Raw genomic sequence first — 27,479 nt, forward strand, 5'->3', positions numbered from 1 at the left:
CTGCGCCACTGCGGGGCGGGGGCGGGACCGGGCGTCGCTGTGGGGCGGGGCGGCGCATGTTTACGTCCCGCCGGGCGCGCCGCGTCGCCGCCTGAGGTTGTTCGGCCGGGGTCCGAGCTTCTCGCACCATGGACACCAGCGACCTGTTCGCCAGCTGCAGGAAAGGGGACGTGGGCCGCGTGCGGTGAGGACCCGCGGTCCCGGGAGGGCGCAGGGGGAGTGCCCCGGCCGGCGGGCGTGCAGCGGCTCTCAGCTCCCACCCGCGGAGCGCCGGGGCGGACTCGCAGCCCGAGGGCTCCCTGGAGGAGGGCACGCTGCCACCCAGTGGCGCCGGATGCGGACCCCGGGGCAGGCTGGGACCCCCTAGGTGGCTCCTTTCTCGTACCTGACGCTGCGGACCGGACCGCGGTCCCCCGGGAGGCAGAGGCTCCCGGTGCAGCTCGCGCCAGTTCCAGGGGCCCGACGGGGAGGCCGGGGGCGCCCCGTTGGGACCCGGGCACCCCTCTTCCTTGGTCCTCCCTCGCCCGGGACTTCTGGCACCCCCTCCCCCAGCTGATCCCAGGCTGGGGCACTCTGGCAAAGCCTCGCGGGGCCCTCCCCGACTTCAGGTGGCACCCAGGAGGGGGTGGATGAGCCGCGGAGCCGAGTGGACTCCGCCTTCCCGGGTCTCTCCCTGGCCGTCTCCTGGCTGCCCGTCCGCCCAGAGCTGGCGCATCACCCCCTCTCTCACTTTCTCTCCCGGGTCACCTACCATGTCCCACGTGTGCCCTTTTAGATCGGCGCCCCTGTGCCTGTCCCTGATACCTGAGCTGCGTCGTTCCCCCTGCCTCTAGAGCAGAACCAGCCTACTGCCCCCCAAAGCCGGAGGGCTCTGGCTGAAATAGGGGCCCCATCGCCTCTCTCCCAAGTGCAGGAAGCTCAGCGTCCCATCCTTCTCCCCTCCTGAGCCTGGCCTCTGCACCCAGGATCCCCCGCCACACCTGATCTCAGTGTCCGGCTCTTCTTGTCTACTTGTCCTCAAAAGCCTTCCTCCCTCTGGTCTGCCCTGCTCTAGGGGAGCCTCCTTCCCTAGATCATGACCGTTCTGACCCCGACTCTGACCTCCTTCCTACCAGGTACCTGCTAGAGCAGCGAGACGTGGAGGTAAACGTTCGCGACAAGTGGGACAGCACCCCTTTGTGAGTGCCAGGCTGGTGGGGTGGTCTGGACGGGCACGGCGGGCCCCTGCGCCTCTGGGCGCTGCATTCCCATCCTTCCTTCCCTCAGATACTATGCCTGCCTCTGTGGGCATGAAGAGTTGGTCCTCTACCTTCTGGCCAACGGTGAGAGAAGGAGCCCGCCGGGGACATGTAACTATCGCTTATGGAACCTGTGCATTGTCCTTGGGCCCCACTAGAGTGTAAATTCAATGGGCTCAGGGGCCTGTTTGGGGGGAGGCTGTGTCCTTTATGGCCAGCCACAGAGTTGCGGGTACAGTCAGTACTGCAGATCTGGGTGTATATGTCTACCTGCCTTGCCCGGTACCCTGCAGGGAAGATACTGCGGTCAGAGTGGACCCAGGGTAACTTGGGAAGGGGGCGTCAGGGCTTATGAGTTGTACAGGTGGAGAGGTAACCAGGAGGGGCGGGAGATTCAGATTTCCGTCAGGCTCCAACCCACTGATGGCCGAGCCCTGCTGTCCTTAGGAGCCCGCTGCGAGGCCAATACCTTTGATGGCGAGCGCTGCCTCTATGGGGCACTGAGCGACCCCATCCGCCGGGCTCTGCGGGATTACAAGCAGGTCACAGCCTCCTGCAGGCGCCGGGATTACTATGATGACTTCTTGCAGAGGTGAGCTGGGCCCTGGGCACCAGGTGATGCGCAGAGGGCGGGGCTTGCATGCGCTGGGCATGCGCAGTTGGGCGCACACTCTGCGTGGCGCCCTGATCTGAGCCGTCCAGTGAGTGTCGCTGTTGCCCGGTGTCCGCAGGCTCCTGGAGCAGGGCATCCACAGTGACGTGGTCTTCGTGATTCACGGAAAGTCCTTCCGCGCGCATCGCTGCGTCCTGGGGGCGCGCAGTGCCTACTTCGCCAACATGCTGGACACCAAGTGGAAGGGCCGGAGCGTCGTGGCGCTGCGGCATCCTCTGGTGCGCCCCGTTGAGGGCGGGGGTGGGGGGGTGTCCAGGGGCCTGAACGGCCGCGCATGCGCTGATCGGCTGCCCCAACGGCCGCGCATGCGCTGATCGCTGATCGGGTGCCCCGGGACGGCCGCGCTTGCGCTGATCGCTGATCAGCTGCCCCGGGAACGGCCGCGCATGCGCTAATCGTTGATCAGCTGCCCCTGACCGTCCTGCCCCGCGGTCTCTGTGTCCCACAGATCAACCCGGTGGCGTTCGGAGCCCTGCTGCAGTACCTGTACACAGGTGACTCCATGCTCAGGTGCGGTGGGCGGGGCGAGGGCCACCTCGCTGGCCAGCCAGGTGACCTTGCACCTGTAGGCCTTCGTCCGTGCCACGGTACCTTCTCAGGTGGGGCGTGAGCAGTGGCCTGGGCCTGCCCGCTGGGCCACCTGTGGCTGTCCCCTCCCCTCAGTCCCGCGCCAGGCCACCACCTAGGGCGCACCTTTGGCGCACGGGCTGTCGCCGAGGGCCCCTCCAGGTCCTGATCGGTCCGCCCCGCGCCCAGGCCGCTTGGACGTCGGAGTGGAGCACGTCAGCGACTGCGAGCGCCTGGCCAAGCAGTGCCAGCTGTGGGACCTGCTGGGCGACCTGGAGGCCAAGTGCGAGAAGGTGTCGGAATTCGGTGCGTCGCGGAGGGGGCGCTCTGGGCGCAGGGCTCCGGGTGGCGCCGCGGGGTGGGCCTGGCCCTGATGGCGTCTCGCTCCGCAGTGGCCTCCAAGCCCGGCACGTGCGTCAAGGTGTTGACCATCGAGCCTCCGCCCGCCGACCCCCGGCTCCGGGAGGACCTGGCGCTACTGGCCGACTGCGCGCTGCCCCCCGAGCTGCGGGTGAGCGCGCTGCAGGGGGCCCTGCCCCGCCCCGGGCTCCCCGCCGGGGCCACCCCTGCCCTTCTGAGCGCCCGATGGGTCCCTCTCCCGTGTCCCAGGGCGACCTCGGGGAGCTGCCCTTCCCCTGCCCCGACGGCTTCAACAGCTGCCCAGACGTCTGCTTCCGCGTGGCCGGCTGCAGCTTCCTGTGTCACAAGGTACCTGTCCCCCGGTCACCCGCCCTGCCCCAGCCCCTGCCCCTGCCCGGCCCCCCGCTGAGCCCGGCCTCCCCCAGGCCTTCTTCTGCGGCCGCAGTGACTACTTCCGGGCCCTGCTGGAGGACCACTTCCGAGAGAACGAGGAGCCCGCGGCCTCTGGGGACCCCCCGGTTGTCACCCTGCAAGGCATCTCCCCCGAGGTCTTCACGCACGTGCTCTACTACGTGTACAGCGACCGCACCGAGGTGCGCCACGGCCGGGCGACGTCGGGGGCAGCGGGGGAGACGTGGGGGTGGAAGATACTGCGGTCACAGTGGACCCAGGGTAACTGGGAAGGGGACCTCAGAGGGTGACGTCGGGGGTCAACATGAGGGGGAAGACGTTGGGGGGAGATGTGGGGTGCGATGTCGGGGGGCTTCATAGGGGTGACGTCATGGGGGGGTACGTGTGGGGGGGCGCTGTGCCTTTTGGACAGAGGGGCCCTGGTGGCTTCCAACCAAGAATGGGGGACAGACTCCGGTCCTTAGGGGCATCGTGTCAACTCCTCACGATCCCCAGCGGATAGGCCGCGTGGGGACTGTAACCCTCTGTCCTTGAGGGTCCCGACCCTGCTACCCACCCAGGGCCACAGACTCCTGGGGTCCTGGGCTCTCCTGTCACTTCCTCCCCCCGGTGCCTCCCTCTGCCCTCAGTTACCCTGAGGCATCGCCAGCCTGAGGCCTCCCGGTTGGCAGTGGGTGCTGTTGGCCGTCCCCCTGGTGGGGTGTTTAAGGGTGTGATGGCCGCGGTGCTGTCACCGGGCACTCAAAACCGGCCAGCTCCAAGGCTGGTTTGACTCTGGAACAGCTTAGCCGGGTGCGCGGCGCCCACTTGTCATCCTAGTGGCTCAGGAGGCTGAGGCAGGAGGATCTCCAGTTGGAGGCCAGCCTCAGCAACTAGTGAGGCCCCGACTCAAAATACAAAGGGGGCTGGGGACGGGGCTCAGTGGTTGAGCACCGTGGGGTTCAGTCCCTGGCACCAAAAGAAGAACCCCACACAAGCTCCAAGCTTGTTTCTGGTTAGGATCTGGGGCGAGTGTCCCAGGCCAGGTGGCATGCTGGGGACCCAGGTTGTCTTCTTCCTCTTGCTTCCCTGCCACCCCTAAGGGGACCCTAGACCTTCCTTCTGTAGGTGACTATTTCTGTCTCTCTCAGCTCCTTGGCTCTAGCACAGCAGAAGCCATTGCATTCCCAGGCTGAGGGCCTGAGTTCCAATAAAACTTTATTTACACCCACGGCCCCCAGGCTGAGGCTCACCCACCTGCCCAGGGCGTCACCTTCTGCTTACAGAAGTTGAGCCACAGGCAACTTCCTGTTGTCAGAGGAAGAGGAAGATGGGGGCGAGTGGTTTCCTTTTCCAGGAATCACTGAAAGTTGCATCTGTCAGATCTCACGCTCCCCCGGAGATTGCTTAGTGACCACATTTGCCAACGAGGGAGGCTGGGAAACAGTCCCTGTCACTTTAAGAAGGGGAGAAGAAGCACGGTGCGGTGGCCCCACCTGTCATTCCAGGGGCTCAGGAGACTGAGGCAGGAGGATCACAAGTTGGAGGCCAGCCTCAGTCATTCAGTGAAGCCCTCAGCAACCTTGTGAGACCCTGTCTCTAAATAAAATATAAAAAGGGCTGGGGACAGGGCTCAGTGGTAGGTTTAGCACCCCTGGGTTCAGTCCCTGGCACCAAAAGGGAGATGTGTGAGGCCTAGGGGACAGATGGCAATCTCCATTGCAGCATTCAGCTGGAAAGAGCTTTTAGCTGCCTCCTGCCTCCCACAGTCCCGGGCCTGGAGGCCTCTGCTCAGACTCCTTCCCATGCTCAGCCTCTACCTGGCTCCTCCGGCCTCCCTTCCTCCTTCTCTACTTCATTTGTCCTATCCTGCAGCTTGGCCCAGCCCTCGTGAGCTGTGTGATCTCACCCAAGTTACTTAACTTCTCTGTGTCTCGGTGATCCCCTCTGGAAGCACCTGGGATAATGCCTGCCCTTACTCCCTCAGGTCTCGGGCAAATGCGCATGTCACGGCTGGCCTGGCACAGGGCCTGTAGCCTGTCACTAGTCGGTCACCTAGCCTTCCCCTGCCAGGGACAGAGCCCTGGGTTGCTCCCAAGTCCCCACAGGCAGTTCCTCTTCCCTGACCGCCTTACCCGAACAAGCAAACGGGCACAGAGAAGTTAAGTGACCGGCCCAGGGTCACACAGCTAGAAGTAGCACAGTCCACCCAGGGCTGTGCGCTTGGGGGCTCAGCCAAGACACGGGGGGTGAGGGGAAGGCACCCCTTCAGTTCTCTTCTGTCCCTGTGTCCCCACAGGTGGGGATCTGGGCCAGGCTTAAGAGCTTGAGTGGCCTCTGCTCCCTGGAATGCCCCGCCCTCCCCACGCAGGTCTGAGAGCGGCCACGGGTGACCTGGGGCTGCGCCGTCGCCCCTTCTTTTTCACAGCTGCCCCCCGAGGCGGCCTATGACGTGCTGAGCGTGGCGGACATGTACCTGCTGCCGGGCCTCAAGAGGCTGTGTGGCCGCAGCCTGGCCCAGCTGCTGGACGAGGACAGCGTGGTGGGCGTGTGGCGCGTGGCCAAGCTGTTCCGCCTGGCGCGGCTGGAGGACCAGTGCACGGAGTTCATGGCCAAGGTCATCGAGAAGGTGGGCAGGGGCGGAGGGCAAGTGGGCGTGGCTGCAGAGAGGTGGGCGTGGTGATGGGCGGGGGGGGGAGGTGGGCGTGGTGACGGGCAAGTGGGCAGGGGGCGTGGTGGTGGGCGGGGCGGCGGGCAGGTGGGTGAGACTGGGAAGTGGGCGTGGTGGCAGGGAGGTGGGGGGCGTGGCCAGGAGGTGGGCGTGGCGACGGGCATGTGGGTGGGACTGTGGAACGGGCTGGTGGGCGTGACTGGGAGGTAGGCGTAGCAGCAGGGAGGTGGGCGTGGCAACGGGCAGGTGGGCGTGGCGGTGGGCAAGTGGGCGTGGCGACAGAGGTGGGCTTGGTGGTGGGCGTGGCGGTGGGTAGGTGGGCGTGGCAGGTGGCAGGGCAGGAGGTGGACGTGGTGGTGGGCAGGTGGGCGGGGTGGCGGGCAGATGGGCGTGACTAGGAAGTGGGCGTGGCGGCAGGGAGGTGGGGGGCTGTGGGGGGGCGTGGGTAGGTGGACGTGACCAGGAGGTAGGCGTAGCAGCAGGGAGGTGGGCGGGGCGGCAGGCAGGTGGGCGTGGTTACAGGCGGGTGGGCTTGGTGGTGGGCGTGGCGGTGGGTAGGTGGGCGTGGCAGGTGGCAGGGCAGGAGGTGGACGTGGTGGTGGGCAGGTGGGCAGGGTGGCGGGCAGATGGGCGTGACTAGGAAGTGGGCGTGGCGGCAGGGAGGTGGGGGGCTGTGGGGGGGCGTGGGTAGGTGGACGTGACCGGGAGGTAGGCGTAGCAGCAGGGAGGTGGGCGGGGTCGGGAGGTAGGCATGGCAATGGGCAGGTGGGCGTGGTTACAGGCGGGTGGGCGGGGCACCCGGTGTCCACCACCTGCTGAGCCCGCCCGTTCTGCAGCTTGTGGAGCGGGAGGACTTCGTGGAGGCCGTGAGGGAGGAGGCCGCGGCCGTGGCCTCCCGGCAGGAGACGGACTCCATCCCCCTGGTGGACGACATCCGCTTCCACGTGGCCAGCACCGTGCAGACCTACAGCGCCATCGAGGAGGCCCAGCAGCGGCTGCGGGCCCTGGAGGACCTGCTGGTGTCTATCGGCTTGGACTGTTGAGGCCCGGCCTGTGACCGGGCAGGCCTCCAGATTGGGCCTCCCTCGGGCACGGGCGTGCGTGTGCGCCTGCGCGTGGAGTCTTCTTGCTCCTGGCACACTGAGAGCATCAGGGTGGGCGGAGGGGGCTCGCTGGCCCACCCAGGACCTGGGGAACCCTGGGGGACGGTCTCCGTGGCCACAGCCACCTCCTCCCCAATGCACAAACCAGCTCCAGGACCCCGGGCCGGGCACCACTCAGGAAAAGCCGGGGCAGGGGCTCTGGCCTCTCGGGCCTCCCTCCCCGGGCATCTGGCCCCGGCCCAGCCCGGTCCTGGCTTGCTCTGACCCTTCCCGCGTGTGGGGCCGGGCGGGAGGGCCGGGCAGCGTGTGTGGTAATAAAGAGTGGCTTCGCGGCAGGTCCCCAGCCTGTGTCAGGGGACAGCTCGGGGAGGGTGGGGGTGGGGAGGCAGCCCAGTGCAGAGGCTGGCCAGAGGCTTGAAGTCAACCTGGACGCCCCAGGCCTCCTCGGCCCTGTCTTGGCCTCCACTTCCGGCCTCCATTGGCCTCTGGCCTCTGTGGTGGGCCTCCTTCCAGGAGGATCATTCTCTCTCAGCCTAGACCCCATCTCCTCTCCAGGGAGCCCCTGGTGGCCTTTCCTACAAGGACTGTCATTTTAGTCTGATGGCAAAACATTTCCTGTGTGAGGCTGCCCAGGGCCCCAGGAGGTAGTGGGCCATGGGGCAGGAAGTGAGGGAGTCAATATGGCGGAACTTCCTGTGGCCATGGAGCCCTCAGTGAGGCCTCTGAGTCCACGAGGCTACTCAGGCTGCACGGTGTGGGGTGAGGGGGCCCAGGGACACAGGACGAGCTGCGGCCTTGCGAGGATTTCTGCTTAGTTTCTATAATGTGGATTTTAGGGTTTCAAAACCACATCTGACCCTCATTTAACTTTTTGGGGGGGAGGAGGGAGATACTAGGGGTTTCATCCAGGGGTGCTGGGGTGCTCCACCACTGAGCCACAACCCCAGCTCACCACCACCCCCACCCCCTTTGTTTGAGGCAGGGTCTCAGTAAATTGCTGAGGCTGGCCTCCAACCTGTGATCCTCCTGCCTCAGCCTCCCCTGTTGTGAGGGTTATAGGTCAGGGCCACCCTGTCTGGTTTCACTGCACCTTCTATCCCGACTGAAAAGACTTCACAGGTGTAAAAATACAAAATATTTATAAAATAAAATAAATATAAAAATAAATCAAGAGGCTGGGGTTGTGGCTCAGTGGTAGAGCGCTCACTGAGCATGTGTGAGGCCCTGGGTTTGACCCTCAGCACCACGTACATGTAAAATAGAGAGATTGTGTCCACCTGAAGCTAAAAAAATTAAAATATCAAAATAAAATTTAAAAATCAATGGAAAAAAGGCAAATAAAAAACTGAAGAAATAAAATCTGGCACTAAAATGCAAAGACAGCTTCTCAAAAAGGGGATCTGGAATGATCAGAGCAGGGGGACCCATGCACACAGAGGGTCTGTTGAGACACAAGTGGCCCAGGTGCTCACGCCTGTCACCGCAGAGACTCGGGAGGCTGAGGCAGGAGGATTGCAAGGTGGAGGCCAGCCTCCGCCACTTAGGGAGGCCCTGAGCCACTCAGCGAGACCCTGTCTCTAAATAAGATCTGAAAGGGCGACTTGAAGTCAACATGAGTCAATAAAACTGTCCCTGGGTTTGGGTACAAGTTGGTACCTGGTGTGCCCTGTGATTTTTTTTTTTTTCGCATTCACTTTGATTTTTAAAACTATGAGCTTAAAATACCGCTTCTCTTGATAGTGAAGGTTCTTGATGATGAAGGGGCTTGGTCCTCCCTTAGACCTCGGGTCCCCAGTGAGTCCCTCAGTGCCCTGCCCAGCCCTGCCCTGAGTTGTAGTCTCTAAGTGCATAATAGTAACTCATTTTTCCACCTTCCTATAATTTCTTTTCTCTGCTGAGAAAACTCCTACGTAACCCTCAATACCCCCCGAGCTGAGCAGACGAAAGACCAAAGGCAGGGCTCAGGCTGCGGCCTGCACACACGGGCATTCTAACTGGGATCAGGGACAGCAGTGGTCCCTGGGGCAGGAGCGTGTCACCTGGGAAGACGTGGAAGTCCCCTCAGAGGTCTTTATGTTTGAGCACCAGAGGGGACATGGTGGCCGCACTTCTTAAGGTTCTCTCTTCAGGGCCCCAGACCAAGTGGCTTGCAAAACACGAACCTGGTGCAAGATGTGAAGTTGCGTCACCGCCCTGACCCACGGCTGGCTCCGTCCCCGTCACTCTGCAAGAAGGATCGCCCAGATGGAGAGGTTGCTGCTGCTGGCACTTGAGGTCCGCATTGTACCCTGAAGGTGTCTGTGGTTTCCTTCTTTTTGGTCCCAGGGATGGAACCCAGGGGTGCTGAACCCCTGAGCCCCGTCCCCAGCCCCTTTTTTAGATTTTATTGAGAGACAGGGTCTCGCTGAGTGGCTCAGGGCCTTGCCAAGTGGCTGAGGCTGGCCTCCACCTTGCGATCCTCCTGCCTCAGCCTCCGGAGCCGCTGGGATGTTTTAACGGCCTCTCTGGCTGTTTGGGGGGCCACAGACTCCCTGAGGCCAGCTGGGGTGGGGTTGGGGGGCCGCTGCTGCAGAGCAAGGGCCACAGGGGAGCAGGACCATGTGACCTTGGCCAGGCTCTGGAGAGGCCACCTACTCACGGAACCCAGAGTGCCGGAGGGTGCACCAGGCGACCAGCCCGACACGGCAGGGCTCACCCAGGACTCCACTGTCCCTCCCAAAGGTCCCGGGGCCCCCTCTAAGGGAGGCCTGTCACGTGGGACGGACGGACAGACAGACAGCGTTCAGAAAACATGTGGTTTATTAGGGTTAGTGGTAGTGTACATGGGTCCCTTTAAGAGTTCCAGGCCGATCCACGTTCCCCACTAACAGTCCACGGGAGAGATGTGGCTTGAGCCGCGGTGACAGTGACATACCCGTCCATGGCTTGGAAAATGACCGGGATCCTAATAGATGGGTGGCGGCCATCGGCGGCCAGAGGAGGGAAAGCTACTGAGAGACGGTGGGGCCTGGAGGTGGCATGCGGCCAGAGACCTCTGGGGGGGGGTCCAGAGCGTCCTGAGGGTGGTGGCCCCTGGAACCTTCTAGAACCTTCTAGAACCTTCTAGAAGGTGACGGGGGTCTGGGGTCCGAGGGACCAGCCCACCCGTCCTCTCTGCCAAGGGACCGGGGTGTCGCGGGCTGCTGCCCACTGCCTTGCTACCTGCAGAGGGTGACCTTTACCTAAAAAAGATTTTCAGGCCCCAAACCCAGTTCCCTATGGAGGCCCGAGACCTTGGAGGCCCTGGAGACCATCCCACTCTGGATCAGCGCTGGGCCTCATGTCCCAGTCAGGATTTGGACCAGCTGCATCCTGGGGTCCCCTCCTGGACTCTGCCCTCCTCTCACCCCTCAAGGCCAAGCCCTGGGGGACCCCGGGGGGGGGACCCAGTATCCCTTCCAACCCCAAGTGACTCGACACCGCGGTCCAGGGCGGGACCCTGAGGGCCAGAATGTCACCACGGAGCTGTCAATGCCGACGGTGACCCTGGTTCTAGGCTGGCCCGGCTTTTTGAAAGACAGAGGGGGGTGATGGTCCCCCATTTCGGGTCATTTTTTCCCTCTGGAATATTAGTCACTCATGAACAAGACACATAAGTGGGTCCCCCTTGGTGACTCTGTCAGGGCTTCTATGGAAGGACATCCAGGCGTCCAGGGGAGCCTCCCGGCCACCCCGGGGTCTTCTGCTCGGCCCCTGGCAGACCTGCAGCTGTCAGGTGACCCTGGGGACCCCAGTAGGGTCTAGAATCTGCCATGTGTGACCAAGAGGGTCTTATCTCCAAAATAAGCCCCAAGAAAAGGACAGGGCATTCCCGCCACCCCCAAAGAAGGGTCTGAGCCCCCCAGATTCTGAGCTTCCATTTTGGGGATCCTGGAAGGAGGAGCGTCCTCTCCCCCAACAGGGGTCCAAAGGGCACCCCGACTTCTCCCTCGCCACCCCGCGGGCTGTCCCCAGCGGCCGAGCTCCCTCCCGGGGCTCGAGTCGCACTGACGAGGCTTTTGAGGTGACAGCAAGTCCCAAGGTCAAGGTGAAAGAGTTCCCAAGGGCGGGGGGGGGGTCCCCAGTTATTGCTGCCTCACAGGGAGGCCACGGGCAGGGCCAGGGCTGGGGTGGGCACCTGAGAAGCCCAGGTCAGGCCCGGTCCTTGTCTGGGAAAGGTCGGGCGACACCCGTTTAGGCGGTGACTAGCCCTGGGCGGGGACAGGGGGCATCTGGGACCCAGCGCTCAGCACTGCAATTCCCTCCTCTCGCCACCAGAGGGCGCCGTGGAGCCGGCCGTGAGAGTCCCAGGGAGGCTCTGGGTGGCAGAGGAGGACCGTCAGGCCCAGGGGAGGGGACAGCTGCTCCTTGCCACTCAGCCACCCGTTCCCATAGTCTCTGCTTTAGAATAGACAGTATATATTAGATACTTCATCTGCAATACAGCTCTCTCTTACAGCATCGGTGACACTAGTGTCCCCAAGAAAAGGCAGCCTCTTTTCTGAGGGGGGAGGGGTACCAGGGATGGAACCCAGGGGAGGGGGGCTGTAACCCCTGAGCCCCGTCCCCAGCCCTGATTTTCTGTTTGATTGAGAGACAAGGGTCTCGCTGAGTGGCTTAGGGCCTCGCTTTGGCTGAGGCTGGCCTCCACCTTGCGATCCTCCTGCCTCAGCCTCCCGAGGCACTGGGATGACAGGTGGGTGCCCCTGGGCTCTAGTGGACGGTAAGTCAGCTGGCAAGGTCACGGGTGGCTGCTCATGTGGAGGAAGTGCCAGTCATCTGCTGAGCCTTGGAAGGGCACGTGAGTCTGCCCCAGGAGCTGGCCTGGGTGGGGACACAGGCCACGTCATTACACACCCGAGAAAGGCCACAGAGTCATGGCTGGTCAGAGAGGGCCACTGGGCGGGAGCTTGCGTAAGGGCCAGGGGCGGACACTTCTCCGATTATTGCATCTGGTTTCCTGGGATCACCAGGGATCCCTGGGAACCTCGTAGGAGCTGGGAGAGGCGGGCAGAGTCCCTGCATATTTAATTAATTTTTTTTTTTTTTTGGTCCCAGGGATTGAACCCAGGGGCACTTAACCCCTGAGCCCTGTCCCCAGCCCTTTTTATATTTTATCTAGAGACAAAGTCTCGCTGAGTCGCTTAGGGCCTTGCTAAGTGGCTGAGGCTGGCCTCCACCTTGCGATCCTCCTGCCTCAGCCTCCGGAGTGGCTAGGATTATAGGCGTGCGCCACCACGCGGGGCCCTGCTTATTTAAGAAAAAAAAAATTTAATAGAGTCCCTCTGTGGGAATTGCCTGTCACCCTTCTCTTTCTCATTATTACTATTATTATTATATATATATATATTTTTGCATAGTGTCTACCCTTTAGGGTAGTTCCAGTGCCTTATAGCCTTATATATGACATAAATTTATTTTTTTTAAAGTTAACTGCGCCAGGGGTCCCTCCAGTTTGGCGGTGGGTTGGTTTTTAAGCCACTCGGAAGCAGCCAGCTCTGTTCTCCCTCTGCCCGCTTCCCCCAGGCCATGAGCTGGTCCCTTGGCCAGTGCACTCAGGGCGGGGACCCTCTGGGGACCCCTCTGGGGACAGCCATGGTTATCCTTTGGGAGACCCACATGTTTATTTCGTGGAAGACGGAGTTGGTCACTTCCGGAAGCTCTTTGTGGAGGACGTGGTAGGCACCTTCGTAAATCTGCAATCAGAGGAGACGCAGGGGGCCAGGGCGACGTCATCAGAAGAAGTGGCAGGTGGTGGGGGTGGGGAGTGGACACAGGGGACAGGAGTGGGCAGTGTCCTTAGGGGCCAGCTCCCTGTGCCTGGAGCATCTGGCTTTCACTCCCCACCCCCCACCTTTTTTGAGAAGGGGGCAGGGTAGGGGACAGGGCCCTGCTAAGTTATAGAGGCTGGCCTCCAATTTGCGATCCTCCTGCCTCAGCCTCCCAAGTCGTTGGGATGACAGGCGGGCGCCACGGCACTGCCGGTGGGGAGGCAGGACCTGTCAGCCGGAATGTCCCCCTGGAGCTGGGATCTGTCCCACGGGGTTTCTGGGTCATGTGTCCTGGGGGTTCAGCAGGGGCTCTGCTCCTCATCTGGGGGCTTCCTCCCAGTTCAGTCAAATAAAACTAGCACATCCGTGTGCCCACCTTGAGAGTCTGTCCGAGGCAGCCAGGGCTGTCTCTTGGGTCTAACAGGCCACCTAGCCAAGCCTCAAGGCCTGTCCCTGCGAGGTCCCTTGTCCACCGGCAGGGCCACCTCCTGCAGACTGTCAAGTGCCCCAGCATCTCTGTGACTATGTCTCCGGCTGCTGCTGGGCCTGGGGTTGCTGGGGCTGGCACCCAGGGATGTTGGGGACCATGCATGTCATTGGAACTTGGAAGGGACATTCTCTCAAGACACTATATTTGTTCAGCCAACAGAGGCAGGATCCAGGTCCTCCCGCCAGCTCTCCAGGATCTGATTGGACACACCCACAGGGAAGCCCGCCTCCTGCCACGCCCTGGGGCGGGGCTATGCTGTGGGCGGGGCTGCACTGTGGGTGTGGCTAAACTGTGGGACAGGGCTATGTTGTGGGTGGAGTTATGCTGTGGGGCGGGGCTATGATATGGGGTGGGTTATGATGTGGATGTGGCTAGGTGGTGGGGCAGTTTCTGCTGGGCGGGGCTATGCTGTGGGTGTGGCTAAATTGAGGGACAGGGCTATGCTGTGGGTGGGGTTATAATATGGGGTGGGCTATGATGTGGGTGTGGCTAGGTGGTGGGGCGAGGCTACACTGTGGATGGAGCTATGCTGTAGGTGTGGCTAAACGGTGGGACAGGGCTATGCTGTGGATGGGGTTATGCTGTGGGGCTGGGCTACGATAGGGGGTGGGGCTATGAGGTGGGTGTAGCTAGGTGGTGGGGCGGGGCTACACTGGGCAGGGCTATGCTGTGGGTGTGGCTAAACTGGGACAGGGCTATGCTGTGGGGCGGGGCTATGATATGGGTGGGGTTATGATGTGGGTGTGGCTAGGTGGGTGGGGTGGGGCTATGCCATGGGCGGGGCTATGTTGTGAGTGGGGTTATGCTGTGGGGCGGGGCTATGATATGAAGTGGGGCTATGAGGTGGGTGTGGCTAGGTGGAGGCGGGGCTATGCCATGGGCGGGGCTACGTTGTGAGTGTGGCTCAACTGTGGGACAGGGCTATGCTGTGGGTGGGGTTTATGATATGGGGTGGGGCTATGATGTGGGTGTGGCTAGGTGGTGTGGCGAGGCTACACTGTGGGTGGAGCTATGCTGTGGGTGTGGCTAAACAGTGGGACCGGGCTATGCTGTGGATGGGGTTATGCTGTGGGGCTGGCTACGATAGGGGGTGGGGCTATGAGGTGGGTGTGGCTAGGTGGTGGGGCGGGGCTATGCCATGGGCGGGGCTAGGTTGTGAGTGTAGCTAAACTGTGGGACTGAGTGGGGTTATGCTGTGGGGCGGGGCTACGATAGGGGTGGGGCTATGAGGTGGGTGTGGCTAGGTGGTGGGGCGGGGCTACACTGTGGGCAGGGCTATGCTGTGGGTGTGGCTAAACTGGGACAGGGCTATGCTGTGGGCGGGACTATGATATGGGGTGGGGCTATGAGGTGGGTGTGACTAGGTGGTGGGGCGGGGCTATGCCATGGGCGGGGCTATGTTGTGAGTGGGGTTATGCTATGGGCGGGGCTATGATGTGGGTGTGGCTAGGTGGTGGGCGGGGCTACACTGTGGGCGGAGCTACATTGTGGGCGTGGCTACGGGCTACACGGTGGGCGGGGCGGAGCCGGGCAGCCGCTCACCTTGAGAGTCTTGTCCTGGCTCTTGGCTGACTCCATGAGCAGGTAGGCCCCTTTGCTGTCACACAGGCGGTCTGCGGAGCCCTGGAGCAGCAGGAAGGGCAAGGTCAGCTTGGGGAGGGCTCGCTCCACCCGCGAGACAGCGTTGAGTAGTTGGATCCCAAAGCACACTTCAGCCCCGCCCGGCAGATGAGAGGGTCCGAGTTGTAAAGCTCAACCTGGAGGAGGGTGGGGACCAAAAAGAAAAAAAGAAAAAAAAGTCACCTTCAGTGCAGGCCGGGGCTCACCCTTGCTAGGCCCAGATCATTTATCATTTTTTTCTTTTTTGGTCTCAGAGACAACCTCTGGGGTGCTTAACCCCTGAGCCCCATCCCCAGCCCTTTTCATGTTTTATTTAGAGACAGGGTCTCACTGACTTGCTAAGTGGCTGAGGCTGGCCTCCACCTGGCGATCCTCCTGCCTCAGCCTCCTGAGCTGCTGGGATGACAGGTGTGCACCACCGCACCCAGCCTCAGCAAGTCCATGCCCTGTATGTGGCCTGAGATGGGACATCTGCCCCACAGAATCTGGGTGACAAGGCTCTAGAAGTGTCTCAATCCCTGATGGGTAGGCGTGAGGCCACCGTCTCCTTTGCTTACTTTCTCCAGGGCAAGCTGGAGATCTGCCCTGTGGTGTGGACACGGTTGGGGCAGAGGGCAGTCCCAGGAGACCCCAGGCCACCACTGGACTGGGACTTAGGCTCTCCACGGCCACACCTCCCTTCTGTCACCACCCCTTGCAGGGCCTGGGCCAGAATTCCAGATCCAGGCCAAGAGGGGACCGGCTGTCCTGTGGTCACCCCTGCCATCCTGGATTCCGTCCCATGCCAGAGACTGAGCATCGCAGAGCCGACCATTGGTGAAAAGCCACCCGAGTCGGATTACCCAGTTCCTGCAGCTGAGCGTGTGACTCCCACCAGCCAAGGCCATGTGTTTGGCAGGCTGTGCCGGGCGGGAGCGGGTCATGGACCTTGGATGCAGTGCATGCAGCCCACCAGGGAGGAGAGCTGTGGGGCCACATTGGAGCCCTGGGCTCAGGATTGCCCAAGTCCTGGTGCCTACAGTGATAGCAACCAGAACACCCTGTGCCCAGCCCGGGGCCAGGACAGTGGGTCAGGATCCTGTTGAGTAATAAAAACAAGAACAGCTTAAAAAAAAAAAAGTCTAGTTACACCCGAGCTCTTGCTAAATGCTCAGCCCTAATGTTTGTCTATATAATATCTAATAACGAATTTAACCTCCGTAACGACCTTGACTGAGGTACAGCTATTATTATTATTGTTGTTGTTGTTGGTATCAGAGATTGAACCCAGGGGTGCTTCGCCCCTGAGTCCCGTCCCCAGCCCCTTTTTCTATTTTATTTAGAGACAGGGTCTCGCTGAGTTGCTTAGGCCCTTTCTAAGTGGCTGAGGCTGGCCTCCAACTGGCAATCCTCCTGCCTCAGCCTCCCTCAGGCTGCAGGGATGACAGGCATGTGCCACCGCACCTGGCTTATTATTCATTTTTTGCACATAAGGAAATTTAGGCAGAGAGAAGTTTAGTAACCCCCCTGTTATGAGTTACCCCAATCCCTGTTTTCTCCTCTAGAACTCTTTGATATTCAGCTGGGTACACAACTCCCCCAATGGAAGACTACATTTCCCAGCATCCCTTGCAGCAGGGCAAGGTCACATGACCATGTTCCAACCAATAGGAGAAGAGCAGGGGAGCTGCTGGTACCCTCTGGGTCCAAAGCTGGCCTTTCCTGTAGGTCCTTTAGGGAGGGAGTTGGGCCGTGTGGACCCAGGCTGGGGACACACTGGGACGTGTTGAGCTACAGGACGGGTCCCCCTGGTGCTCAGAAGTCACCTGCCAGAGAACTAAGCCCTTTCCCATTCAAGGCACTGCAGTGTGGGGCCCCAGGCCCAGCAGGGTGGCCATGCCCTGGCCAGCTGCCCCCTCCCATCTTGCTGTGTCCACATCCGGGCTCCTCCAGGGCCCTTGGGGGCTCCCCCCCCCCTGCTGTGACTCTCGGCCATAGGTCGGGTGTCCTGTGTCCATTTCCTGAAACTGGCCTGAGACTCTGCCCTGCTTGGAGCCCCCTCAGCGCACGGGCCCCTTGGGGACTCTGCTCCAGGGTTGAGTGGCTTCCTGCCCTTGGCTTCCTTTCCCATGTCACATCACGTAGACCCTGTTTACACGGGCTGTTCTGGGCCTGGGGAAGGAGCTGCCAGATGTGTGGGGGAGAGGGCAGGCCCGAGAAGGAGGGGAAAGGCCAGGGCCCAGGCCCTCCCTCCCAGACAGTGGCCGTGCCAGCCCCATCCCGGCAGCCCTTGAGCATTTAAAACCAAAATCCACCTGAGGCCAGGTGCCCTGGCGCACGCCTGTAATCCTGGCAGCTCGGGAGGCCGAGGCAGGAGGATCGCAAGGTGGAGGCCGGCCTCAGCCACTTAGGCACCAAGCAGCTCAGCGAGACCCTGTCTCTAAATGAAACCCAAAATAGGGCTGGGGACGGGGCTGCGTGGCCCACGGCCTCTGGGTTCAGTCCCCAGGACCACCACACACGCCCCTGCCCCCCACAAAAGAAAGGCAAGATCAGAAAAGGTCATAGAGAGACACAAAGAGGCAGAGCTGGGTCCCTCTGAGTCACAGATGTCAAGGGACTTGACTGGCAGGAACAAAAGGGCCCCTCATCGGGCGTCCCCAGCCCTCCTGGGACTTTGCTGACTGGGTGCCCACCCACAGGGTGGCAGGGGCGAGATAAAGACTTGGCCCGACTCTGCAGAAACGCCCAGGGCCCCGTGTTGACATCTCGCTGTCCCCCGCGGCCAGCTGCAGTGGACGCCCAGGCGCAGGGGTGGAAATTCCTGAGTCACACCAGAAGGGCTGAGGAACAGGGGGTCACCTTCCCATCTGGCGACGGTCTCCTTCCGGATAGGAGAGGGTGTCCTGGGGTGGGCCTCTACCCCCGAGTGCCATGTGACACTGACTGGGCACTCTTGCCTCCACGTGACTTGGTGTTATCCCAAGTTGGGGGCTCTGGGACACCCTGGGGGACAGGCTGTTTGCATAAACCCACCGCAAGTTCTGGGGACCCCTTCTAGAAGGCGCTTCCAAAACAGGAAATCAAAATGAATCATCTGAGAACTTGATTCTATAGACAGTCTATCAAAGCGCCACAAGGTACCCCAAGACAGGTACAATTTGGGGGGGGGTCTTAGGAATAGAACCCAGAATTACTGTACCCCTGAGCTCCATCCCCAGCCTTTTAAATTTTTATTTATTTATTTATTTTGGAAACAGGATTTTGCTAACTTGTTGAGGCCGGCCTCCCATTTGTGATCCTCCTGTCTCAGCCTCCTGAGCGGGTGGGAGTCCTGAGATCAAACGGTGGGTGAGGATGGTGGGGACTGGAGCAAGAACCGAGCCCAAGAGGGTGACAAAGAAGCACGGTCCCTTGTCCTAACTGTGACAGTGGGTCTGGCCTTACGTGTGTGTCCCTGCCCAGTCTCCCTCCTGATGTCACAGAGGCTGACGTATTGGGAGTATTCAGGGTCCTGGTGCCGGCTGCTTACTTTTATGCTTAATTAAAGTAACTAATTAATTAATCTTTGGTGACCAGGATGAAACCCAGGGGTGCTCTACCACCGAGCTTCATCTCCAGCCCCTTTTATGAGCTCTTCAAAAATGGCTTAAAAGTTGCTTAGCGCCCAAGTTGCCGAGGCTGGCCTCGAACTCGCGATCCTCCTGCCTCGGCCTCCCAAATTGCTGGGATTACAGGCGGGCACCACCACCACCACCAGCACACACCCAGCTTCAAAGGACATCCCAGCAGCTGGGGAGGCTGAGGCAGGAGGATCGCCGGTGGGAGGCCAGCCTCAGCCACTGAGCAAGGCCCTGTCTCAAAAAATAATAATAATATAAAATGGGGTGGGGACGGCCAGGGCCACGTGCGCTCAAAATGGGGGTCTCCCTCTTCCTGTTTCTATCCAGGGCCAGGGAGGGGGGACAGAGACTGGGGCAGTTCATTCCATTTGACATGGGGCGGCGACCAAGGATTTGAAGGTGTCCCAGGCCAGAGAACTATCTGGAATGGCATTCGAGGATTTTCAGGGTGGGAGGAAAATTTGCTACAGCGTGAAAGACCCCATTGTTAGCAGCGGAATGATTAAGATGTTAGGAGCCTTATTTTTTATTATATTATTTTTTTAAATTTTTGGTGCCAGGGACTGAACCCAGGGGCACTTGACCCCGGAGCCCCGTCCCCAGCCCTTTTTTTCGTATTTTATTTAGACACAGGGCCTCGCTGAGTGGCTGAGGGCTTTGCTAAATGGTTGAGGCTGGCCTCCAAACTCACGATCCTCCTGCCTCAGCCTCCCAATCCCCTGGGATGTCTGTTGTCTTTAATTTCTGATTAGGGACCCTAGAACAAGGGCCGGAGCAGTGACCTCTTGTTTCCCAGAGCTGCCCAAGAGCATTGGGCCCCGAGGAGACAGACCCAGGCTCCTATCCTTACTTAGTCGCTGTGTGTTTTGGGGGAGGGTGACTTGCCCTCTCTGGGCCCGAGCTTCCACATCTGCAAAGAAGGATCCAAAGACTGACTTTGGCAGGTTCTGAGGGGACCCCGAAGGCTACAGTGTCTTGCATGGAAGAAGAAGGATGCCATCGATTGTCCCCTGGGTGGTGTTGGGACAATGAGAAGGTATACCCGCCTCCCACAGTGACAGGCAGCCAGGGGCTCCTTGGAGCAGGAGGAACAAACACACCAGCAGGAAAAGAGGCATCCAGGAGCAGGCCTGTCCATCCAGTGAGCTCAAATCTCCGCCCTTGCCCCCTGGCCGGCTGTGCCACCTTTGATAGGTGACTTGACCTCTCTGGGCCTCCATTTTTCTCCTCTGTGAAATGGGGGGAAGGCAGCTCCCCTGCCTGTCGGGATCCAATCAGACTCCACATTGGGCTTCCCTCTTTCTGGAACTTGAGGTTGTGCCTTTTGCCACGGGGAGATTCTGCTTTTCAGAACGATTTTTTTTTCCCCTTTGTTCAAATGGTCATTCAGAAAGGTCCCAGGTCTGCGGCCGCTCGAGGCTGGCCTCTGGTGAGGGGGACTGGCCCCGGGTGCCATGCTGCTGAGGCTGGCCTCCAACTTGCGATCCTCCCCCCCCTATGCCCCACTCCTTTTCCTGGACACAATAACGGGCTCTTGGACAAACCAGTCACCCCAGGGACTCGGGAGGCTGAGGCAGGAGGATGGCGATTTCGAGGCCAAGCCTCAGCCATTTAGCAAGGCCCCAAGCATGTTAGAGAGACCCTGTCTGCAATTAAAAACTAATTTTCTCCAAGGGCTGGGGATGTGGCTCTGGTGGTAAAGTACCCCTGGGCTAGATCCCCAATTTAAAAAAAAAAAAATTCCCTGAGACTTTTGTTGAGAAAAGAGTCACTGGTTTTTGACGGAGGTTGCTTGGGGACAATTGCCCGTGGCCACCTTTCCTTCCCATTTAGGAAAAGCCTTTCTGGGAATGAAGCCAGACCAGGGTGGGATGAGAGTTGGGGAGAACCAGGGTGGGGTGAATAGGATTTTTGGATCTCCTGGATACAGCCATGCCTGAAGCCCTTAGTTCTCTTTTCCAATCAATCCTTCCTTTGGCTTAAGTGACAGGGCAGCAGAATGCCAAGGACGGACCCAAACCTGGATTTCTCCGGGGTGAGGGGGTTGCTGCCTTCACCTCCACACCGACCCCAAGTTACCCCCCTGCCCCCCCAGATTTTCCGGAAGACTCTCACCTCTGTCTTGTTCCGGGAGAGGACGCTGGAATCGATGGGCCCCAGGGACATGTTTGGCAGGACAAGGTTGAGCACTTTCGCAGCGAGGACCTGGGCAGGGAGGCGAGAGGTGAGTCCCATGTGGCATGGACGCCCCCCTCTTCCTGAGGGACAGGCTACAAGTCCCCTTAAGGACCGCGAGACCCCAAATTGCACGTCAGCCTCCGCGGACCTCCAGGGTCTCCACCCTGGACTCTGTGGGGTGGCTTTTCCCACAAGTGGCTCGTTGGCTGCGACCTTGAATGATTTGCCAGGGACTGAGCTGCACCCCAGTCCCTTTTTTTCGGGGGAGGGGGGTCTATTTTGGTGACACTTGGGGAAGGGGAGGGGCTGTTTCAAAAGTGAGGTGCCAAATGCTGGGAGTTAGAGTCCCAGGGAAGGTGGGAGCCACGGGCAGCGCTGGGGACGCAGCAGGGCGCAGGGCCGCGGCGGCGGGCAGTGCGCATGTGCGTCCTGGAACCAGCTTGCCCGGGCCTGTCGCCTGTCCTAGCAGGTGCCCTAACCTCCCGTCAGACTCAGGTGGCCTCCCCCTGCCACCGAGGATGCTGAACCTCCCTGCACCCCCACGGTGTGGCGGCGCAGGCCTGTCATCCCAGGGGCTTGGGAGGCTGAGGCAGGAGGATCCCAAGTCGGAGGCCAGCCTCAGCAAAAGCCAGGCGCTCAGCCACTCAGCGAGACCCTGTCTCTAAATGAAATACAAAATTTCAAAAGGCAGAAGATCTAAAAATGAAGCAAACAAAACAGCAGGTCATTGCAGAGAGCCAACAGACCCCCTGTGACCTTTATTAGACTCCGACTGCATACAGGTGGACCTTCTAGGGAACTGTGTGTCTTCTGGGGCCACATTATTGGGAGAGAATTGGGGGTCTGTTTTCTTTCCAGCACTGGACTCAGGAAGGCCACAGGAGATGGGGGTAACCGAGAGCCAGACACTGACCCCTGCCTGTCTGGCCAATGTGGCTGCCCACTTCCTTCCTGTCCCCAGATGAGGTGGGCCATGAGCCAGGAGAAGGCCGAGCGCAGGACTGGCCGCCTCAGCCCTGACCCCGCGACAGAGGAGGAGCAGAGAGAGACCGGGCAGCGCCTGCTCCGTTTTGTCGGTCCCACCACCAGAGCCCTCGTTGGCCAGCCCGTCCCGATTTTGAAGCCCGTCACCTGATTTTTTTGCAAGGACCCGGGCCCGGGAATCCTGGTCCATCATGACGATTTGGTCATTTGCAAAAGCGACACACTTACCTTCACCCTTGAACCTAGGTCCCTGCGGGGGGCACTACTGAAGCCAAGATGTCTACGCCCCAAAGTGCCAAGACCTCACAATGCGGGCTCCCATGGAAGGGATGGCAGTCTAGACAGTTGGTTTTTAAGAAAACGAGTTCTTGCCGGGTGTGGAGACGCACACCCGTGATCCCAGCCGCTCGGGAGGCTGAGGCAGGAGGATCGCAAGATGGAGGCCAGCCTCAGCCACTGAGCGAGGCCCCGAGCAACTCGGCGAGACCCTGTCTCTCAATCAAATAGAAAAAGGGGCTGGGGACGGGGCTCAGGGGTGAAGCACCCCTGGGTTCCATCCCTGGGGGTACCCAAAAATAAAACCCCAAGCCAGAGTGGAGAGCAGGGAAGGGTGTGGAGGCCAGGAGTTGAGGATGGCGGCACCTCCACCCAGAGAGCGCACCGTGGAGGTCGACCAGATGGCCACTGCTCACTTCCCTCCTTGGGGAAAAAAAAAATCTCCCAGAGCGTCCACCCCTGACCACGAGAGCCCCATCACCGCTTCCCGAGAGAAGGTTCCGGAAGCCTGATCGGGGTCTTGCTCACCCATAAGGAAAGTGGGATCCAAACCATTACCAATCTCGATGTGTTTTCCACCAAGTCTGGGAATATCTTCGGGTGATCCTGTGGGGGGCGGAGAGTGCTTGGGCCCAGCCCGGGAGGGGAGGTCCCCACCGTCCCCCGGACCCCAACGAGGAGGCCTCTGACCCTCGGTCTCCTCGTCTATACCATGGGGCTCATCCAATCAGCCTCGAGTGAGCGCTGGGCCTCCTGCCCACGGCGCTCTCCGACTCCCTGAGAAGAACAGCTCAGACACATTCCTTGTTGGTCAACTGAACAAGTGACCGCAGCGCTCAAGTGGACGCTCCTGGTCCTTGGGATTGAATCCAGGGACACTCGACCCCTGAGCCCCGTCCCCAGCCCTTTTTATATGTTATTTAGAGACAGGGTCTCGCTGAGTTGCTGAGGCTGGCCTCCACCTGGCGATCCTCCTGCCTCGGCCTCCCCGGCTGCTGGGATGGCAGGTGTGACCACGGCACCTGGCAGGATTTTCCTCAGGTAAAACTATGCCTGTTGCCTCCCCGGGAAGAACTGGGCACTCGTTCCCAGATGTAGGACAAGGGGTCACTACCCCGTTGACTTTCTGGGTTGCTGGTGCCATGATGGAACCACAGACATCTAGCAGCCGAGCCCAGAGTTATCAGGGCAGGGGCCACAGCAGGGGAGGACCGCCACTCATGGCTGTTGCCAGATGGGTGCCCGAGGCACTTCCTGTCCAGGGCCTAAACATGGACGTGCACCTGGGGAACTTCCTGATCCGGGGCCTAAACATGGACGTGCACCTGAGGAACTTCCTGTCCGGGGCCTAAACATGGACGTGCGCCTGAGGAACTTCCTGTCCGGGGCCTAAACATGGACGTGCACCTGAGGAACTTCCTGTCCGAGGCCTAAACATGGACGTGCGCCTGGGGAACTTCCTGATCCAGGGCCTAAACATGGACGTGCACCTGAGGAACTTCCTGTCCGAGGCCTAAACATGGAGGTGCGCCTGAGGAACTTCCTGTCCGGGGCCTAAACATGGACGTGCACCAGGGGAACTTCCTGATCCGGGGCCTAAACATGGACGTGCACCGGAGGAACTTCCTGTCCGGGGCCTAAACATGGACGTGCACCAGGGGAACTTCCTGATCCGGGGCCTAAACATGGACGTGCACCTGAGGAACTTCCTGATCCGGGGCCTAAACATGGACGTGCGCCTGAGGAACTTCCTGATCCGGGGCCTAAACATGGACGTGCACCTGAGGAACTTCCTGTCCGGGGCCTAAACATGGACGTGCGCCTGAGGAACTTCCTGTCCGGGGCCTAAACATGGACGTGCACCTGAGGAACTTCCTGTCCGAGGCCTAAACATGGACGTGCGCCTGGGGAACTTCCTGATCCAGGGCCTAAACATGGACGTGCACCTGAGGAACTTCCTGTCCGAGGCCTAAACATGGAGGTGCGCCTGAGGAACTTCCTGTCCGGGGCCTAAACATGGACGTGCACCAGGGGAACTTCCTGATCCGGGGCCTAAACATGGACGTGCACCGGAGGAACTTCCTGTCCGGGGCCTAAACATGGACGTGCACCAGGGGAACTTCCTGATCCGGGGCCTAAACATGGTCGTGCACCTGAGGAACTTCCTGATCCGGGGCCTAAACATGGACGTGCGCCTGAGGAACTTCCTGATCCGGGGCCTAAACATGGACGTGCACCAGGGGAACTTCCTGTCCGGGGGCCTAAACATGGACGTGCACCTGAGGCACTTCCTGATCCGGGGCCTAAACATGGACGTGCACCTGAGGAACTTCCTGTCCAGGGGCCTAAACATGGACGTGCGCCTGAGGAACTTCCTGATCCGGGGCCTAAACATGGACGTGCACCTGAGGAACTTCCTGTCCAGGGGCCTAAACATGGACGTGCGCCTGAGGAACTTCCTGTCCGGGGCCTAAACATGGACGTGTGCCTGGGGAACTTCCTGATCCAGGGCCTAAACATGGACGTGCACCTGAGGAACTTCCAGATCCGGGGCCTAAACATGGACGTGCACCTGAGGAACTTCCTGTCCGTGGCCTAAACATGGACGTGCACCTGAGGAACTTCCTGTCCGAGGCCTAAACATGGAGGTGCGCCTGAGGAACTTGCTGATCTGGGGCCTAAACATGCACGTGTGCCTGAGGAACTTCCTGTCTGGGGGCCTAAACATGGACGTGCGCCTGAGGAACTTCCTGTCCGGGGCCTAAACATGGACGTGCGCCTGAGGAACTTCCTGTCCGAGGCCTAAACATGGACGTGCACCAGGGGAACTTCCTGTCCGGGGCCTAAACATGGACGTGCGCCTGAGGCACTTCCTGATCCGGGGCCTAAACATGGACGTGCGCCTGAGGAACTTCCGGATCCGGGGCCTAAACATGGACGTGCACCTGAGGAACTTCCTGTCCGAGGCCTAAACATGGAGGTGGGCCTGAGGAACTTGCTGATCTGGGGCCTAAACATGGACGTGTGCCTGAGGAACTTCCTGTCTGGGGGCCTAAACATGGACGTGCACCTGAGGAACTTCCTGTCCGGGGCCTAAACATGGACGTGCACCTGAGGAACTTCCTGTCCGAGGCCTAAACATGGACGTGCACCAGGGGAACTTCCTGTCCGGGGCCTAAACATGGACGTGCGCCTGAGGCACTTCCTGATCCGGGGCCTAAACATGGACGTGCACCTGAGGAACTTCCTGTCCAGGGGCCTAAACATGGACGTGCGCCTGAGGAACTTCCTGATCCGGGGCCTAAACATGGACGTGCGCCTGAGGAACTTCCGGATCCGGGGCCTAAACATGGACGTGCACCTGAGGAACTTCCTGTCCAGGGGCCTAAACATGGACGTGCACCTGAGGAACTTCCTGTCCGGGGCCTAAACATGGACGTGCACCTGAGGAACTTCCTGTCTGGGGGCCTAAACATGGACGTGCACCTGAGGAACTTCCTGTCCGTGGCCTAAACATGGACGTGCACCTGAGGAACTTCCTGTCCGAGGCCTAAACATGGAGGTGCGCCTGAGGAACTTGCTGATCTGGGGCCTAAACATGCACGTGTGCCTGAGGAACTTCCTGTCTGGGGGCCTAAACATGGACGTGCGCCTGAGGAACTTCCTGTCCGGGGCCTAAACATGGACGTGCACCAGGGGAACTTCCTGATCCGGGGCCTAAACATGGACGTGCACCAGGGGAACTTCCTGTCCGGGGCCTAAACATGGACGTGCACCTGAGGAACTTCCTGTCCGGGGCCTAAACATGGATGTGCGCCTGGGGAACTTCCTGTCCGGGGCCTAAACATGGACGTGTGCCTTGTCTGGCTGGGGACGGGGACATCTTGCGACGCTGGCTGCCCCAGATCCTCAGGGACCTCACCAGGGGACAGTGGTTGACCTGATTCTCCTCTGGCCGCTGACCCTCAGCCCCGGGGTCTGCCCAGGGAGGTTCAGGGGGCCCCTGTGACCTGCTGCTCGTTATCCACCGACCTCCTGGGCCAGCCCAGGTCAGGACTGTGACATCTCCTGGATGGACAGCCAGTGGGGACTTCGCCTCTGTCCCCAGGCCTCGGACACGGGATGATCCCTCCCAGAGACAGAAAATCACCCCACACGGCCCAGGACTTGCTTTAGAGCTTTTGCTTCTGAAATTTTCAGGAAAAAAAAAATTCCAGAGATTTTTGCTGCCACCTTCTTTGTGAAGCCAGTTTTTCCACAGGGACAATATTCCAGGGACCCGAGTCCCTGTCCTCATTGTCTCTTCTTCTGGGCTAAATATAGCTCAGCTTGTTGTTGAGAAAGGAGGCTCGGTGTGAGAGCCAGATGGTGGTGCGATTTGGGGGTGACCAGGAGCCCTTTGTTTTAGGGGGGAGGGGGCTGGTCCTTTCCCACGTGGCTCTCTGTTCTCCAACTCGGGGTCTCTAGTGGCCCACCTCGAATAACTGGGGCTCGGGAGGCTGAGGCAGGAGGATCGAAAGGTGGAGGCCAGCCTCAGCCACTTAGCAAGGCCCTAAGCAGCTCAGTGAGATCCTGTCTCTAAATAAAATGGAAAAAGGGCTGGGGACGGGGCTCAGGGGTTGAGCACCCCTGGGTTCAGTCCCTGGTCTATATATTAAAAATAAATAAACGTGGGGACTTGCCCACCTTCGCCAGCCACGTCCCCAAGGCCTTTTTTCCTTTTTATGTTGAGACAGGGCTTTGCTAAGTGGCGGAGGCCGGCCTCCAACCTGCGATCCTCCGGCCTCGGCCTCCTGAGCTGCTGGGATGACAGGCGTGGGCCCCTGGGCCTGGCGAAACCGATTATTCTCCAAACTTTTCAAATTAATATTTTTTAAAAAAATAAAAAAAAGATTCTGAAATGCTTTCAGGAGTTTTTCAGAGGAGACCAGAGCGGGTATCAGAGCATCCCCATCCCATCCACATCCGTCACGATGGCCAAAGACCAGAGGCAGCAACACATTTCTGGGGTGGGGTGGGGTGGCAGGGAGATCAGGGCCATGAGGTCCCGGGGCAAAGAGAAATCTCATTTGTCCTGATTAATCAGAGGAGACCCCTGGTACCCCCGGGGACCGCCGGCTCCTGATTTGACAAGGTGATCTATTAGCGCCAGTCTCTGAGAGGTCACAGCGCAGGCTCTGCCCAGAAGTGTCCCTTGTGCGGGTCAGTGCTGGGGGGCCCCATGGGAGGCCGGGAGGGGGGGAGAGACCTCCTACAAGGGGTTGGTCAATCCAAACCAGCCAGCGGGGAGGGGTCCTGGACACGCCTTTGCCTTTCCCAGCCCTAAGACACTGTCCAGGATCTTTGCACAGAATGCACATGGCACGCCGTGAGCTTCCCCGTTCTTCCAAAACCCAAATCAGGGGCACAGTGGCCCAGGCCTGTCATCCCAGCTGCTAGGGAGGCTGAGGCAGGAGGATCGCAAGTTGGAGGCCAGCCTCAGCCATTGAGCAAGGCCCTGAGCAAACTCAGCGAGACCCTGTGTCTCTCAATAAAATA

At 60.2% G+C, this 27,479-nt stretch overlaps 2 protein-coding genes across 4 annotated transcripts in view; one reads left to right on the forward strand and one right to left on the reverse strand.

Moving 5' to 3' along the window:
• Positions 1–27: 27 nt before the first annotated feature.
• Positions 28–7,337, forward strand: Abtb1 (ankyrin repeat and BTB domain containing 1). 3 transcript variants are annotated; one of them, XM_078033891.1, is made up of 12 exons: positions 28–184; positions 1,116–1,178; positions 1,267–1,322; positions 1,686–1,830; positions 1,970–2,129; positions 2,360–2,405; positions 2,668–2,784; positions 2,871–2,989; positions 3,088–3,186; positions 3,264–3,431; positions 5,657–5,857; positions 6,736–7,337. In XM_078033891.1, exons 1-12 carry the CDS (start codon positions 129–131, stop codon positions 6,940–6,942), a joined length of 1,437 nt encoding a protein of 478 aa, XP_077890017.1. In that variant the 5' UTR covers positions 28–128; the 3' UTR covers positions 6,943–7,337. The 3 variants fall into 3 exon arrangements, with proteins under 3 accessions (XP_077890017.1, XP_077890018.1, XP_077890019.1); XM_078033892.1 differs by having other exon boundaries at positions 69–184; positions 1,116–1,143; positions 1,267–1,349; XM_078033893.1 differs by having other exon boundaries at positions 69–184; positions 1,116–1,143.
• A 2,446-nt stretch (positions 7,338–9,783) lies between these two features.
• Mgll (monoglyceride lipase) overlaps positions 9,784–27,479 on the reverse strand; it is a 61,494-nt gene continuing 43,798 nt past the window's right edge. The window contains 5 exon segments of the mRNA XM_078033896.1: positions 9,784–12,716; positions 14,824–14,990; positions 14,993–15,038; positions 20,619–20,708; positions 22,470–22,547. Coding sequence (XP_077890022.1) covers positions 12,576–12,716; positions 14,824–14,990; positions 14,993–15,038; positions 20,619–20,708; positions 22,470–22,547 — 522 coding nt within the window. The 3' untranslated portion in view covers positions 9,784–12,575.

This window comes from Ictidomys tridecemlineatus, chromosome 16, assembly GCF_052094955.1.
Source record: "Ictidomys tridecemlineatus isolate mIctTri1 chromosome 16, mIctTri1.hap1, whole genome shotgun sequence".
In the NCBI taxonomy this organism is placed as follows: Eukaryota; Metazoa; Chordata; class Mammalia; order Rodentia; family Sciuridae; genus Ictidomys; species Ictidomys tridecemlineatus.